The 17,648-nt window shown below is 40.4% G+C and overlaps 1 protein-coding gene across 1 annotated transcript in view; it reads left to right on the top strand.

The window, feature by feature from the left end:
* Nucleotides 1–3,190: 3,190 nt before the first annotated feature.
* LOC106588493 (uncharacterized) overlaps nucleotides 3,191–17,648 on the top strand; it is a 72,062-nt gene continuing 57,604 nt past the window's right edge. Inside the window, exons 1-2 of the mRNA XM_014177585.2 lie at nucleotides 3,191–3,543; nucleotides 10,201–10,312. Of these exons, the coding sequence (XP_014033060.1) occupies nucleotides 3,350–3,543; nucleotides 10,201–10,312 (306 nt within the window). The 5' untranslated portion in view covers nucleotides 3,191–3,349. The remainder of the gene's footprint in view (nucleotides 3,544–10,200; nucleotides 10,313–17,648) is intronic.

The following is a 17,648-nucleotide window of genomic DNA, read 5'->3' as shown; positions in this document are numbered from 1 at the left end:
AATTGAGTTATGGTTTACTGAGTTAAAGCTTTGTGCTTGACAGTTATATTGAAATTAGTGTATGTTTCAGTGAATTACAGTATATACTGTTGTGACTTGAATAAGCCTTGTACCCTACAACACTAGCTCTTTCCTGTAGATCTGTTGTTTTGTAAAATGTGTTACTTTGGTAAAATGATTGCAGTAAAAGTTCTCAGTGAGGAAACAATACCGTATCACTCTTGTGATTATTTCTCCCCTTTTTCAGGGGTGTAACACGTCTGTGTATCAACTACCAGGGCCTTAATGACATTATGGTTCAAAACCGTTACCTGCTACCACTCATCTGCTTGGCTTTTGAGCTTCTCCAGGGGGCCGTCATCTTCTTGGACCTTCGGAATGCATACCATCTGGTTCGGATACGGGAAGGAGGCGAGTGGAGGCTAGAGGGTACTACGAGTACTTGGTGATGCCGTTTGGACTGACCAAAGCTCCTGCAGTGTTCCAGGCCCTGGTCAATGATGTGCTCTGTGACATGTTGAACTGATTTGTGTTTGTCTACCTTGACGACATGCTCATTTATTCCCTGCCAGCTCAAGCGAACGTCCTGGAGAAACAGCTTTTCGTGAAGGTGGAGAAATTTCAGTTCCATCGCTCCACCATCTCCTTCCTAGGATACATCATCGCTGCAGGGAATATTCAGATGGACCCTGACAAGGTGTGAGCAGTGGTGGATTGGCCTCAACCCACATCCAGAGTTTAGCTGCAACGTTTCCTGGGGTTTGCTCATTTCTACCGTTGTTTCATCCGGGGTTACAGCAACCTTGCTTTCCCCCTCTCTGCACTCACCTCTCCCAAGGTTCCGTTCATATGGTCTCCAGCAGCTGATCGGCGTTCTCAGACCTCAAGCAGCAATTGACTACAGCTCCCATCTTAATCCATCCGGACCCGTCCCGTCAGTTCATGGTGGAGGTCGACGCCTCAGACGTCGGAGTGGGGGCTGTCCAGTTCTAGCGTTCTGCCCTGGACCAGTAGCTGCATCCCTGCGCCTTGCTTTCCCATTGTCTTAACCCCGCTGAGAGGAACTGTGATGTGGGAAATTGAGAATTACTCGCAGTTAAGATGGTATTGCTGGAGGCACTGGTTAGAAGGGGCAGAACATCCATTCTTGGTGTGGGCGGACTATAAGAACCTGGAATATCTCCACACCACCAAGCACCGCAACTCCAGGCAGGTGAGATGGGCCCTGTTATTCACTCGTTTCCATTTCACTATGTCCTACCACCCGGGGTCCAAGAATGTGAAACCTGACACACACTCACATCTGTACAGCCCTGCTCTTCCCAGAGCAAGAGGAAGAGGTCAGTATACCATCTTCCCAGATGTTTGCAGTACCTGGAAGAGAGCTTGGTCCACTCTTCTCAAGACCACCTCCAGGTATCGTCGACAGGCGGACCACCAACAGACCCCTGCTGCCCACTACCGTCTTGGGCAGAGGGTATGGCTTTCCACTCGGGATCTGCCCCCCCCCGAGTGGAGTCCCGCAAACTATCCCCCGTTTTATCGGCCCTTTCCCCATCTCCAAGGTCCTCAAATCGTGACATCAGTGCTCTTCAGGGGGGGGGCTCTAGGGTGATGGTGCTTTCAAGACAATTGGGAAATCCCCTCAAATTATGACATCAGTGATCTTCAGGTCGAAAAGTTGCCAAACCCTCTCCTAATCCGGATGACGCTAGGCCAATTGTGCGCCGACCTGGGATCGAACCTGGGTCTGTAGTCACGCCTCTAGCACTGAGATGTATTGCCTGAGACCGCTGCGCCACTCGGGAGCTAGAAAGATGCTTGAGTTTCCGAGTTGGATGACCTTTCAAACCAATTTTCCCAGTCGGAGCTAGTTTATTTGCGAGTTCCCAGTTTTCTTGAGCGTGCTGAAGTCAGATGTCAGAGATATCCGAGTTCCCAGTTGTCTTGAATGCAGCGTGATACCCAGATTTTTCCCAGTCGGAGTTAAAAAAATAAATAATTGCTGTCAATTGTCTCCCATGCACGGATGTCAGATTAGGCTATCTAGTCAAAAAGCATCCATGAGCTGTTATATTTGTCCGAAAATCTGGCTTTCAATCGTTTGGCTTTGCTTGTGTCTATTTTAGCGACATGTGCATCTGCATGCATGTGGATAACTCATCGCAAGTGCAAGCTTTGGGACACAAAATCGGGAGTCTGTGTATTGGTTTGAGTCTCTGAGTTGTGCATCGTTCTGGTGTGGCGACGGAAAATAGCTAACCCGACAACAATACAGCAGGCATCACAGAAAAAACCGTGTCCCATCAACAAACGCGTATAGTCTCTAGGAAGTCTACTTACAAGATGTCAAGTCAAACGTGTCCCTCGCTATCAGGGGTGAAAGTATAATTAATTTCTTCCCAGTATTGGACCTCCTATATTTATGGGGCTAATCATATAATTACACATAGTATTGAATTAACAGGGATTCTATGTGGGCCTAGTCGTAAAAATGTGTAATTTAACTTAAAACGCAACACTTTTATCTGAGTTACAGACGTTTATTTCATAGTGAGCAGGGTTGAAAGTAAGGCGGTAAGGTCCTATACAGCTTCCCAGCAAAATAAATAGTGGGGGGTAAGCCATACAGGTAAAACATGAACCCCACAATAATTAAATACAAAGGTAAAAACTGTAGGCTATTACACCACTTTTTATCATTACCGTATGACAGCGGTAATGATAATGAAAATGAGCGAATGGATTTGAAAACGGGTGGCATAGCCTAAACTTCAAAATCTGATGTGTTTCGACAAAAACACTGAAATGTTGCCAAGGCAGCCCGAGACGCGCGCGGATATATAGACCTACATTCTGGCCTAATGATAATCACCAATGTCAATAGGCTTTTTGTGTTTTGTGTAACAGGATGGCTCTTTACATTCACCACTGTTTGGAGGCTGGAAATATGTTGCCAGTGGAAGAACGTGCGCGGGTAGCCTAGTAAAAGAGCCCTTTGAAGTGACTGTTTGACAATTACAGTACATATACCTTCGTTGACTGGAAACGTTTCGTTTTTTTTGGTGAAGCCGGCTATATTGTGGTAGGGTTATTTTCTGTGACCACCCACCATAACGATGCACAAATCAGAGAGTCCAATCAATGCACAGACTCCTGATGATATGTCCCAAAGCTACTCTAGGGCGTTTCACTCACCTGTGAGATTGCGCATGCAGAAGAGAGAGGAAGAGAGAGAAGCGTGAGAATCAGCTGTCTTCTTGATGTCTGCAGGTTCTTCGAACCTTGTAGTGTTTTTCATGTCAAGATTCGTGACAAGTGGTACTTTGAATTTGGTGACTTGCCATTTATGTCTGGAATAAACGTAAAGATGGCGAAAAAGAGTAGTTCCAAAAAGTCATTCAAAAGCTTGTTTTCTAAAAGCGAAGCCAAATTGACTGTGGAGAAGGAGAAAGATGACCGTGGAGGGAAAAAGTTCCAACTCTTCAAATTCAAGAAAAATACCAAACACGGCAAAGATGAAGAGAAGCAAGTGGACTTCAGGTAGGCTACTATATGCCAAATACTGGAAATAGTTCCAGGCTTTTCTTGTTGCAACACTGTGTCATAGTTTGCTATCTGAACTGATGGTCGTGATACCATTATAATGTTCTACTGTAGTCCACAGACTTTGAATAGCGTACTTTATTTATGTTGCGCGTGACTTGAAATGAATTCACACACTTTTGTTCTATTTGTGCATGCATCAGTGGGAACAGTTAAGCTAGTCTAACAATTAGGCAGCAAATGGGCTCTCTGATTCAGAAGATACCGTTGCAAAAACAACAAGATGATCTACACCACACTGGATGGAAGTAGCAACCTGTATTAAGCATGCATCGAGAATCTGGTTTAAAACATACACCTACTGCAAGGTGTTACACGCTAGACAGGGTGCAAGAGCCACTGGTTCAAACTATGCACATTGTATGCTCGTCTGAGGGTAGCCAGAACATTCAATATTTACACACATCTATGTTTCTGTCGATCCTACAACATTCTCAATGGCTTTATTTAGGTATGCAATATGGTGACGAAATCCCTTGACATTCAAGGTATACTAGAGTATGCACGTATGAATGCGCAGCAGATACTTTGACCCTAATTTACTGGTTGAACATGAACAAACCGGTTAATGAGCAGCGTAGCACATGACACAACAATCATGTGGTTAGTCCTTTTGGAAAGCAGCTGTTGCCATCTGGTTTTATTGGCTCCAATACACCAGTTTCTCCTTAATTGAACCGTGCCAACTATACACCTCAATGCCTGGATCAACAGCAAGAGTAAACATCTCCTTTTCATATAATATTTCATTCAAAGGCTGGAGGGTCAAACCAGTAAAACACGAGTTAGAGGTTTATTCAATGTTTGTTTTGGTGTTCGCTTATTCCAGGTTATCAAGGGTAGTTGCCATGTTTGTGACTATTTGGTATAGGGTAGGGCGTCCACCCACCCTGCCCAGCGTGGGTGAAAATGTGCTTTGGTGATGATATGTAACTTCCTGACGTTATAAAATATAATTTACCAAGACGCATATGATTACCATTTGTTTAAATCACTGAACACAACATGCGCTTATTCATGGGTCTATCTGCCCAAGGCATCTATTTGAGCCAGGTGTCTAATTCCTTAATGCACACAGCATTTGCTCATTTGCATAGTTAATCATTTAATTCCAGCATTCACTTCCAGCATTTGAATACATTTCTTAATTTCCTTCGCAGTGTTATCATTTACACACTGTCACGTTTATTTTGTGTTAGTATGCCATAATAAAAAAATTTAACAAAAAACTTTGACAGAATAATTATTGTCCTTTAAAAAATATATTTAACTAGGCAAGTGAGTTAGGAACAAATTCTTATTTACAATGACGCCAAACCCGGAAGACGCTGGGATTCAGCCTGGTTGCGAACCAGGGAGTGTAGTGAAGCATCTTGTACTGAGATGCAGTTCCTTAGACCACCGCGCCACTTTGGAGCCCTGGGAGACTGCTTTTTCGGCGGTTCTTATTTATGCCACTAGATGGCGATTGGACGATTATTAGTAATCCCGAAGTTGTTCGCTGTTTTTGTGGTTGCTGGTTAGCTAGCAGTTCTCAACTGTTAGCAGCCAATGGCTAGCATTTTCTTACTGGAAATACAAAAATTATTGTTCCCATAATTCTTTCAAGTCATTACCAAATAATTTAACGTAACAAATCAAGCATTAAACCTAGTAAACAATTCATTTAGACCCAGCGTTTTATTTGAAACAAGGGATTATTTGCTGACGTAATGCAATTTCCAGATTTTTGTCCGCATTTTTTTTTTCTGGCCTTCGTTGATTTATTCACCCTAATTCTAGCCATTGGACCATTGGTTTTCTTAGAGGATTATCGTCACAATTAACATTATTTTACCCATTGGTCAAAATGTGTTTTTGATTGGACACCCTATATAGGGCATTCTAGTTAAATCACCTTTATTTCTTCAATAGGGAGTGGTGAAGGATAAGGTTTAAGTACAGGTCTCCATGAAAATGTAAACTCACTGTCTGATCTCTTCAATGGTAGATAATCGTTGTAAAAAATACATAAATAAAACTGACATTAATCCTGTATGTCAGTGTGGTTTGGCATGAGAATCCGACTCATAGAACTACATGAAAGACCTTTACAATACCCAGTCAGCATTGCCAAAACCAAACAGGTTAAAATAAAATACTTCCAAATATGGAGTAATTCATGGGAGTGATTCATGGGAGTGTGGAGTGTTAACTGAACTTATCGCGTAGTTCTCAAAGCGTTGTGTGACGAGGCAACCTGGCCCCAGCATAACCCTTTGTGCCAATTTAAAGATCAAATCGGTCTTGACACAACTCGAGACGCGTCTCACTCCGTTCAGTCCTTGTGCATAGCTTAGCTTCTTCACAGCCACCCTTCTAGACAGAATTTGAGCTTCTGTATCCGAGGAGGACTGTCTAAGGACTTATTTGTGTCTTTGCTAAGCGAAGGGACACGAAGAGGAACCTGTCATTCCAGATGCCTTTCCTCTGCATTTCCTCTACATGTTATTGTTCCCAGGGGCATCTATGCTTGATGTCACTGTTAACATCATCTTAGTAAAAGTTACAGTAGCATTCAATTGAAGTGAAGCAAATGATGTATCTGACAATATGTAGCTAGTGGAGTTTATTTGAAACATATACCATTTAGACATTTTTTTTGTCTGCATATTAAGGATGTGCTGTCATATCTAGACATAAAAAAATACCATTTAATCTTGTCTTCAATTATTATTCTAATGTCTGCCAGATTACAAATTCAGTACGATATGATTCCTCTCTCTTAGATGTGAGTTTGGGCCTGGATTGTTGAGTGTTATTACTCAGCACAGGTGTCCCCTCCATACATTTACATCATAGTGTTACAGTATATACTTTTTGCTCTGTTGGTTTCATGATTCATGAAAGCATCAACTGAAACCCTATATGAGAACAGGCCTCTTACTTCAGCGTACAGTTTTCTCCACATGCAACTTCCTCTACGCTCCCCTCTTCATTTAGCTATGATTTAGCTTCATAGCTAAATCAATAGTGAAAACAACAACGCTTCACTTTTTTTTTTTTACCCAATACCAGCATCTTACCTTTTCCCATCTCTGCATGTTGTGTTACCTTCTATCGTTTATGTTTAGCCTATTGTCAATAGTAGTTTACTCTATAAAATGTGCATGTTTTCTAACACTGTATTTATTGAAAAACAACTCAAATGATGTGCAATAAGGTCTACAGTACCTTTACCAAGGTGTGGCCCAGGTATCTCACATACTGTTGACAATAACTAGGAGCTACACAGGTATGCTTCACCCCTCAGGCTCTGGTTAAAACTCCCTAGACTCCAACAGCACTTCATACTATACATGCATGCTTGCACATGTGGGCCAATACCAATCTCCCCCGACTACTAGTTTCAGTTGTCAACCTTAATTAGGCTACATACAGTGCATTTGGAAAGTGTTCAGACCCCTTGACTTTTCCCACATATTTTTTTAACATTACAACCTTATTCTAAAATGGATTAAATTGTGATGAAGTGAGAAGTTTTTATTTGTATTTTTAGAAACAAGTGTCTTGGTGGTTCCAAACTTTCTTTATGAATTATGGAGGCCACAGTGTTCTTGGGGACCTTCAATGCTGCAGTCATTTTTTTGGTACCCTTCCCCAGATCTGTGCCTCGACACAATCCTGTCTCGGAGCTCTATGAACAATTTTTTTAGACCTCATGGCCTGTTTTCTTTTTTTTTCTCTGACATGCACTGTTAACTGTGGACAGGTGTGATCCTTTCCAAATCATGTTCAATAAATTCATGTCCAATCAAGTTGTAGAAACATCTCAAGGATGATCAATGGAAACAGGATGCACCTGAGCTCAATTGAGTCTCAAAGCAAAGGGTCTGAATATTTATGTAAGTCGGGTATTTCTGTTTTTAATTTTTAATATATCTGCAAACATTTCTAAAACCTTTTGTTTTGTCATTTTGGGGTATTGTGTGTAGATTGATGAAAACATTTTATTTTGTCAATTTTAGAATAAGGCTGTAACATAACACAATTTGGAAGAAGCAAAGGGGTCTGAATACTTTCCGAATGCACTGTATGCGTGGGATTGTGTTGACATATCCGCTTGGCATAACTCATCATTCGCGCAGCACTTTGAAAATCTCAAATTGAACTTGTGACAAATAGTCTGAGTCCCTAAGGTGAGCCTTACAGTATATTAAATCATTTGGATAGGAAAAACCAGGTGGGTTGGCTAGCTGTGAATGACAGCCAACATCTCTATGCAAATCCTGCTCTGTTAAAGCACCCTGTCTAGTTGCACTGACGCGCTCCTCACTTTCTCCCTCCCTCTATATATTTCTGCTTGTGAATCTGAAGGAGGCACCTGTCACCTGCTCTTTAGGAATGCCCGGTTGAACTGCATCCAAATCATGTCTTAGATAAGAAGCTGCGTCAGTCTATGAGCCTTTTTTACATCCAGTCTTTATGAAGCCTACACAAGCAAGACGTTGTGCTTCTGTCAGGGTGTACACATGTCGCTAGTGAAGGATCTTGGAAGAGGACGTGACCCGTTCACGATGCATCAGGACTCCTCCCTCTGGGCTAGAGAGACATCATATTTTGTCTTCTCTGTGTGATGATGGATGGACACAATGATTGACAGGCCGAGCACTTTAGATGACACAGTAGAAACCAGGAAGTGAGTTGCTGGGGTTCGTTTGTGTGTAGAAGCCACTGGCCCGGTCTGATTTTTTTGGGGTTTGTTTTTATAGCGCCTGACAGTCTCTCCTAAATAGCAAACTTATACTGTATTTTAGGGAGGAATGCTGTTCCCCCTGAGGTGAAAATATAGAATTTGATCATTCCATTGGATCATCCACCTCACGATCATTCAACCTCACTCCCTTCACATGCAATGCTTCATTGTGACATTGTCGATGTCCATCTATTGTAACAAAGAGAGACATTTTTCTGTAGCTTTATTTGCTTGCCGCTTACCTCAACCCTTTTTCATTCAGCAAAGTAAAGAAATGCCACTTGTGTAGAAAGAAAGAGGCTTTTGTGGCACTCCTTTGGAGAGCTCTGCTATGATGACAGCTGCTTATGGATGAAGCCACTCTGTTTACAGCCACACACTGGACCCACTGGCAGCGTTATTGAGGAAGGGGCCATTTCTCATTCACTGTAATAATTATGTCAGTAGAAGAAAAAAAAATGAAACCCGATTCAGAGAGATTGTTGATTTTTCTTTTTGCATGCTAAAGGTTGTTGGAATGTGTAGACGCTATTTACTCAAAGTATGTAACCATGTTCTCAAGTGCTCTAGTGAATATGAACGATGCTCTCCAACTGTACTTCCATTTTATGAGCCAGAATTATGCTGCTATGTAGGTAGATGGATGGGTTGATAGGATAGCCTGAACATGTGAAAGTTGGCTTGGTGTCTCTAGCTTGAACGAATCAAGACTGATAATTACTGTTAGTGGGTTAATTTATGCAAATTTGATGTTTTAATGTGTGTAGCTGAAATGGTTACAAAGCAGTAGCATTTGAAATGGCTGCACTGTGTTCATATGGTTGGCATTGAATCCATTAAGTTGTATGTAAATGAAAAGTTTTAGAAATTTGAAGTCTGGATAGGTTCAACATTTTTTACATTTGGTATTTTTTTTTTTTTACATTGCTACCACTATATTCCTTTGGTTCTCATTCAAACATATGTTAATTTATGCTCATTTAAAATGGTTATAGTTCCAAAAGTATAAATATTATCAAAAGGCTGTATGCAAGCAATTTATGTTGAGTCGGTGTGCACATTTCAGCATCGGTTTAGAGTTGATCACCTAAACGCTTCAAGAGGAGTAGCGTGGCCAAATGATCCCCCATGCAAGTCTATGGCCCTTTTATTGTCATTGAAATGCATGGCAATGGTGGCTCATTTAATATATGATTGTAGTACAAAAAGTATAGATGCTATCAAAAACATTTTCTCAAGCATTGTAAGTTGGGACGGTCTGCCCAATTTAAACGTTTGTTTCTCGCTTATACGGTTACAGTGTTGTTGCGTTTGGTCTAATATGAAAATGTATGCCCATTTTAACTGATTAAAGGATGGAGGAATGAAAGAATATATGAAGTGTTTCCATCATCCTGCAGTTGGTTTTGGCCTGAGTTTCTAGCTGGAATGGTTAGAAAGCAGTGAGACTGAATATCTACCTCTCATGGTCGCCATTGACTAATGTAAATAATGCATATTTTAATTTGTTATATCAGTCTTTGACAAGCATTCTAAACACCCCAACCCTGGATGGTGTTGATAGCATGCCTTAAATGGTGAAAGAGGATGCATTTATATATTTTTTACCATTCAAGTCTATTGACTTGCATTTAGTTTTATGCAAATATGGTTATAGTACGGAAAGTATAAATGCTATCAAACATTTTCTCAAGCAACCTGAATACGGTCAGTCTGCACATTCTAAAGTTGGTTTAGTGTTAATAGCTCAAGTGGTTTAAGTGCTAGAGCGAGTGGAATAATAAGTATGTAAGAGATCTAGAATCGTGCTTTGCCTTCAGCAAGCACACCAAATCAGGATGTATTTGTGTGTTCTCCAGTGCTGATGAGACCAATGGATCTGGTGGTGATGCCCCGGGGAGGGATGCTGAAGGCTGGCCTGATGTTAGTCACACCAAGAAGTCCAGATCTCTGACTGCTCCCAGGTCAAAGGTCAGTTGGGGTCCTTGATCCCCGTCAGTCCTTTTGGAGATAACTGGGAACGTGGCGTGCTCCAGGACTGGGTACAAATACTAATCCAATAACTTTCACATACATTTCAAAGTATGTGTTTTAATATTTTTTTTATTTGAAAATGGAGGTATTGGAATATACTGTATTTAGAAATACACTTTGAAAGTATTGTCATGCATTTGAAAATACAAATATTTAAAATACCAATGCATTTGAACCCAGGTCAGTTTTTTTTTATTTTTATTAATACCTTTTATTTATACAGGTTTTTCTCATTGAGATAACATCTCTTTTCCAAGAGAGACCTGGTCCAATAGCAGCAGGGGGACCAACGTTTCAGACAAAACAACTTACATACACTAACACAACATTAAACAAAACTATAAACACACATACAGTACAACAAAAACATCCATTTGGTCTTAGTGGTATGTATTTGGAAACAGTTTCAAATAGTAGGCTATATAAAATATTTTACGAAAGTAACTTTCTAGTGCTGAGCGATTTTAACTGACATTTCATTTTTTTTAATCAGTTATTAAACAACTATTTGACAGATGTCGGTTCAATTGCTTGAATTCCATTTAGTTTGGGGGTTTTTTGTGAGCCAATGCCCTGTTTATCTAGAGAGAAATCTAATAATTCACAAGAGAAATCAAGTCAAGAACTATGTGGGATGCTGGGCTGAAGGGGAGTTGTAGTTTTCATTAAGCAAATATTCAACCTTGTTCAGCGCAGAAACTTGGTAATTAACTACAATGTCCATAATCCAATGTGGATTTTTCCGGCTCAGACAGAGACGGATCAGAGGATGAGGCGATACGAGAGGTTTCACTCTCACCAAGATCATTCTAAAAACAACCCCAATACGTTTCTTCCCACCTTTGGGACAATGACTCCCATTGTTAGGGCAGAGACATGAGCGTCTCGTCATTATATACAGATCTCTGGATGGATACACTTTTACGCTTGAGAGAGGAATGTACACAACCATGAGGGGGACATAAACAGTATGTGAAAGTATGCCTTATCTGCTTTGAAGAATTTGTAAAATGATTTTGTCAGACAGCTCTGCAGCATACTAGCTAAATAGGATGACTGAAAACCGTATAGTATGGAGAGCACAAAATGTTAGATGGGCTGGCTGGCTGGCTGCTACTGCCTGAACAGAGATGATTACTTTAAGGAATCAAAAATAATAAAGTCATCAAATAAAAACAAACTGAAATATACACAACTGAAATATGTTATTATTTCATAGTCATTTCCTATTTTTTTCTATTGACGTCTACCCAATGTGTACCTGACAGACAATGGAATATGATTTAGCAATGGGATGTTCAACATTTTTGGCTTTTTGGAATTGCCATTAAAAAGCTCTAAAATCATTGTACTGTCATTATTTCATAATGTATTTCATGTTTAAAAAAATGTTCAACTGAAAACCGTGATTATTTTTTAATTAACAAACCCGAACCTAACTGCTAAATCAAATTTTATTGGTCACACACATATTTAGAAGATGTTATTGCGGTTGTAGCGAAATGCTTGTGTTCCTAGTTCCAACAGTGCAGTAGTATCTAACAATTCACAACAATATACACATCTAAAAGTAAAATAATGGAATTAAGAAATATATAAATATTAGCACGAGCAATGTCGGAGTGGCATTGACTAAAATACAGTAGAATAGACTACAGTGTATATACATACAAGATGAGTAAAGCAGTATGTAAACATTATTAGTGACTAGTGTTCCATTATTAAAGTGGACATTTGGTCTCTAGTCATTGTCAACAGTGCTCAAAGAATCACACAGAGTTACAATTCTATAAAAAGTATGTTTTTTTGTGTGCAATAACTTTCCTTATCAGCTTTCATGTGTATGGTATCCATTTTAATGTGCTTTACTATAGTATGACAATAGCTCACTCCTAACTGTTCAGTGTCTGTTTTGAGAATGCCTAATCTCATAAGGGCAGCTACTGCTTTTGTTGGTGTTAATGTGGTGTCTGTCATTTTGATTGAGAAACCGCTGGGGTATTTCTCTTAGTTTTCTCAAGGCTTTTTCAGAGCAGGAATATACTCTGGGGTTTATTTTTGTTTGCGTTAGAAAATGCATATTGTCTTTTAAAGTTTAGTGTGTGGCCCTTTTTCTAACAGTGGCATGCCAGTCGGTGTCCCACTCCTCTCCCTCTGGCAGTTCTCAGTGCAAATCATGGCCGTACAGTACACACCCAGCCACGTAGACTCCTCACGTTGTGATCTGTGTAGCAGTTATTTAAAAAGGCTAAAGGTAAAGGTAAACTATGACGTTATCAGGTTCTGCTATTCCACGCTAGAGGGAGATATTTTCAAAGAATTTCCTATAAATAGCCTACTATTTGAAACAACTATCTTCATACTTGTTTCCAAATACAGTATTTCAAATTCCCCTAGGACCAAACACTGTAAATGCATGGAGTATTTGAAAATGCACTGTGTATTTCATTATTTTCAAACATGCCAATACTCTCCACATGTATTTCCAAATATATTCCAATAGTCTAAGAACAAATATACAAATACTTACTTGAAATGTCTTTGAAAAAAGTTAAAATAGCCTAAATAGTATTTGAACTCAGGTCTGGTGTAGCATAGCAGCTTAATCCTCTGGATTTTGGTTGAATGTACAGTAGGCTATTTCCTGTTGCTAAATTTCTAGACTTGCTCAGTAGGATTAGGGAACAGTTGGCATGCAAACTGCTGAAACAGATCCAGATGTTATTTTATCTACCTTAAGGTTAATGATAGGATTTCAGAGTAGGGTGATCTGTGGTTAGGGCCAACTTCTACTGCCAGCATTTCAGGGATGGTGGTGTCCAGTGATTATCATTTTTCTTTTTTTGTCAAAATGTATAAAGTCTGCATATAAAATAGATGAGACAATGGTCTGCTAGGGTGAGTTTCCATTGAACTGTCTTGTTGATGAAAACAGCTGGACATAATGACGTCACACCTAAAAAATAAAAAAAATATGGTGTTCAACACAAACGTTGAAGTGTTTCCATTACCCATTCAAGAAAATAAATTGGCGACAGCCTGTATACCCTCCCCGACTCGCGGCTCCCACCGCAGAACGCCGTCAAAGGGGACGAACCCGGGGATCAGGAGGGGACCGGTCACCCCGCTGATGCGCGAGAAGCTGTCACGTCAGCTGAGGCACGGGAACCTGTTGAGTCAGCTGAGGCACGGGAACCTGTTGAGTCAGCTGGGGCACGGGAACCTGACAGATCGTTTGAGGCAGGGGAGCCAGGCAATCCGGACGAGCCGGTGGAAGCAGAGGAGCCTGGCAATCCGGTGCAGGCATGAAAGCCCGACGATCTGGCTGAGGCAGGAGAGCCTGTAGCAGTTCCCCACGCCATTACTGACACAAACATTTTTATTTAAAAAAACACTCCCTGATGCTTCCCTTAGGTAACGTGTTATTCTGTAACAAGTGCGCTGAGAGTCGGGAAGCAAGTTCAGGGAGTGAGTGTTTTTAATAAATAAAAGACAATGAACAAACACCGCACCGACATGAAACAAAGTCAACAACACCTGAGGAAAGAATCAAGGGGAGTGACAGAGATAGGGAAGATAATCAAGGAGGTGATGTAGTCCAGGTGAGGGTCATAAGGCGCAGGTGCGCGAGACGGTGACAGGTGTGTGGGATAATCAGCAGCCCGATGAGCTAGGGGCCGGAGAGGGAGTATGCTTGACATCAGGTGTCCCGCTTACTTTCAAAAGTATTTGTCAATCATCATTTATTAGAAAAACAGTGTCCATTATAATTTTTCTCAATAAAGAACGCTTGACAAAATAAAAATCCACCCATCGAACATAATTATTTTATTTGCAATCTTTAGAAAATGTCTCGTAACTGCTGTTTCCATTGCAACATTACTTTTGTCGAATAAACCTTGGTCAATGGAAACCTGCCGCTGAAGAGCGTAGCTCATAAAAATCGTCTGTCACTACCGAGTTCCCAACTGCCTCTGGAAGCAACATCAGCACAATAACTGTTCTTCAGGAGCTTTATGAAATGGGTTTCCATGGCCTAACAGCCACACACAAGCCTAAGATCACCATGTGCAATGCCAAGCATTGGCTGGAGTGGTGTAAAGCTTCACCATCTGGCAGTCTGACGGACAAATCTGGGTTTGGCGGATGCCAGGAGAACGCCACCTGCCCCAATTCACAGTGCCATCTGCAAAGTTTGGTGGAGGAGGAATAATGATCTGGGGCTGTTTTTCATGGTTCAGGCTATGTCCCTTAGTTCCAGAGAAGGAAAATCTTAACGCTACAGCATACAATTACATTTTAGACTATTCTGTGCTTCCAACTTTGTGGCAACAGTTTGGGTAAGGACCTTTCCTGTTTCAGCATGACAATGCCCCCGTGCACAAAGCGAGGTCCATACAGAAATGGTTTGTTGGGATCGGTGTACAAGAACTTGACTGGCCTACACAGAGCCCTGACCTCCACCCAATCAAATACCTTTGGGATGAATTGGAACGCCGACTGCGAGCCAAGCCTCACTAATGCTGTTGTGGCTGAATGGAAGCAAGTCCCCACAGCAATGTTCCAACATCTAGTGGAAAGCCTTCCCAGAAGAGTGGAGGCTGTTGTAGCAGCAAAGGGGGACCAGCTCCATATAAATGCCCATGATTTTGGAATGAGATGTTCGACGAGCAAGTGTCTACATACTTTTGGCCAAATAATGTATAATAGGTTGGTTAGTTAGTTAGTCCTTCCTTTGCCCAATAGAGGGAGCCAGTGTTACCATGCATGAGGTTTGCAGGCATCAAGCATACAACAGGTTTTGTTGTCAGTCATCATCAGTGATTCATTGTTCCTCAGGACAGTGGTAAAACTTCAATTAAATTATGAAAACAAAAAAACGTATTATATTTCTAGCACATTAGTGAGAGTCTGGAGACATGGGAACTTGTTATATTTGGTGTAAACACTGTTCTCTGCTAGTGTTTGTGTGCATGTCTGAAAGCGTGTGGGTGTGTGTGTGTATTGCATAAAGGGGCATTTAGACTGAGACTTACCCAGAAAGACAGCTGTAATCAATGCCAAAGGTGATGTATTGACTCAGGGAGTTGAATACTTATTTAATCAAGATTCTTTTGTGTTTTATTATTCTTTTTTTATACAAAATGTTTTTTTTATAAATCCACTTTGACATTTAGTATTGAGTATTTTGTGTAGATTGTTGACAGCAAAATGACAATTAAATCCCACTTTGATTTCACTTTAATACAAAAAAATCTGGAAAAATGCAACGGGTGTGAATACTTTCTGAAGGCAACTCCTATGTATAGCCAAGGCAGCTGCTATGGTAACATGGCATAACAACTATCATACATTAGTAGTTATCAAGACAGCATAAACAGATCTGGGACCAGGCTATAGCATTTGTACCATCAGCAGCCACCATCAACCTCAGATGAGGGGGGGAGAGACAGTACACAAGTTCCCGCTCAGCCCAGTCAAAACTGTTCGCTGCTCTGGCACTCCAATGGTGGAACAAGCTCCTTCACGACGCCAGGACAGCGGAATCAATCACCACCTTCTGGAGACACCTGAAACCCCACCTCTTTAAGGAATACCTGGGATAGGATTAAGTAATCCTTCTAACCCCCCCCCCCAAAAAAAAAAGATAGATGTACTATTGTAAAGTGGTTGTTCCACTGGATATCATGAGGTGAATGCACCAATTTGTAAGTCGCTCAGGATAAGAGCGTCTGCTAAATTACGTAAATGTAAATACTACAGTATTATCTGCAAAAAAACACTAGTAATTACTACAGTAATGTATGTCTGCAAAAACAGTATTTTTTTTTTTTTACTGTATTAAATACTACAGTATTTCATTAGCATATACCCTGCCCATTCCCCTCCCCCATATCCCAATTTATGCCACCCATAAGTGAGAAACCTAGATGCCTAGTATAGACCATATTGTGTTCCATACAGGTTATAACAAGAGCTCTGAACTCTGTTCAGACCCCAGTCCTATCTATCTAAAGCTCATGGAAAATTAGCTCTTTTAGTATTTCTCCAGTAGATTTCCTCAAGGAATACTACAGTAAAGACTACAGTGAATACTATAGTATATAAATATAGTAGGACTACAGCATTTAAACTATAGTATATGGTCATACTCTTTGTAATAGTCTTCAAGTAGCTCCTCATCAAAATAATCTTCCTCCAAGAAGTCCATGACTTCATGTTCCTCCTCATCCTGCAGGTCTTCTTCAGTGATGACCCTTTAGCACATAAAAAAGGGGATCATGAATGTAAGGGAATTGTTATCAACCTGTTGGCAAGATGGCAAAGTTATATTTTATAATCCCTTTCACTCTCACATTTTGAGAAGACGTAACAATTTCATATCTGATAGTCCATAACTAAAATAATCTGATTATGTATGCCTGTAGCAAAATGAAACCAGTTATACCTCCAACCTGAGCCTTCATAAGTCATATGATTTATCATAAGAGTTATACAGTCATACTTCCATTCAACAGCCAGAAGGATCACATTTTTTTTTAGGAATCATATCACAGATAAACATACACCTAATGAGTTATCTAGCTAACTAATAATAATAGCTACCCTCTCTCTTTCTTCTGGCTGTCAGGATAGAAGCTACAAATCCAATAATTTTAGCGCAAATACCTAATAACAAATACTCTTCAAATTGTAAATTAGAGCATTTTGTACAGTCATCAAAGAAAACACGAACACGAAAAAGACGACAATCTAAATCAAGTCCTTTTTGGGTGACTGACTGACTGCAGCTTGAACAATAGTCAACAGGCTAGCTACCATTAGTTAGCTCACATATTTTGGTAGCTAGCAATTTAACTAACATTATCTGAGGAGACACTATAGTGGCCTAGAAATACAATGACATTGCTAAAGTAGGCAAGTAATTAGTAGAAAACAACTTTGCCATCATTATCATGTTGTCAAATTTACTTAGAGATGGCAATTGCCATAGCTAGAAATAAATTTTTTAAATGCTAACTTTAGCTAGTTAAAATCCGGTCCTGACACTATTAAAGTGATGACAAAATTATTTGCTTCCTTTTAGAAATGTCATTGTTTTTTCCAAGTAACTGTAATGCACTTTAGACTAAATCTTCATCAGAACATTGCAGCTCAGAGAATGTCATTGAGTAGCTAGTAGAACGTTCATTCGGGCATCGGTTCTCAAGAGAACATTCAAAACAATATTGTGACGAATCATGCAACTGTGGAGATGGGAGAACCATCTCAC

The sequence above is a fragment of the Salmo salar genome, chromosome ssa27 (genome assembly GCF_905237065.1).
Source record: "Salmo salar chromosome ssa27, Ssal_v3.1, whole genome shotgun sequence".
In the NCBI taxonomy this organism is placed as follows: domain Eukaryota; kingdom Metazoa; phylum Chordata; class Actinopteri; order Salmoniformes; family Salmonidae; genus Salmo; species Salmo salar.
Note: the sequence above shows the minus strand (reverse complement) of the source record. Positions and strands in the feature narration are given on the sequence as shown.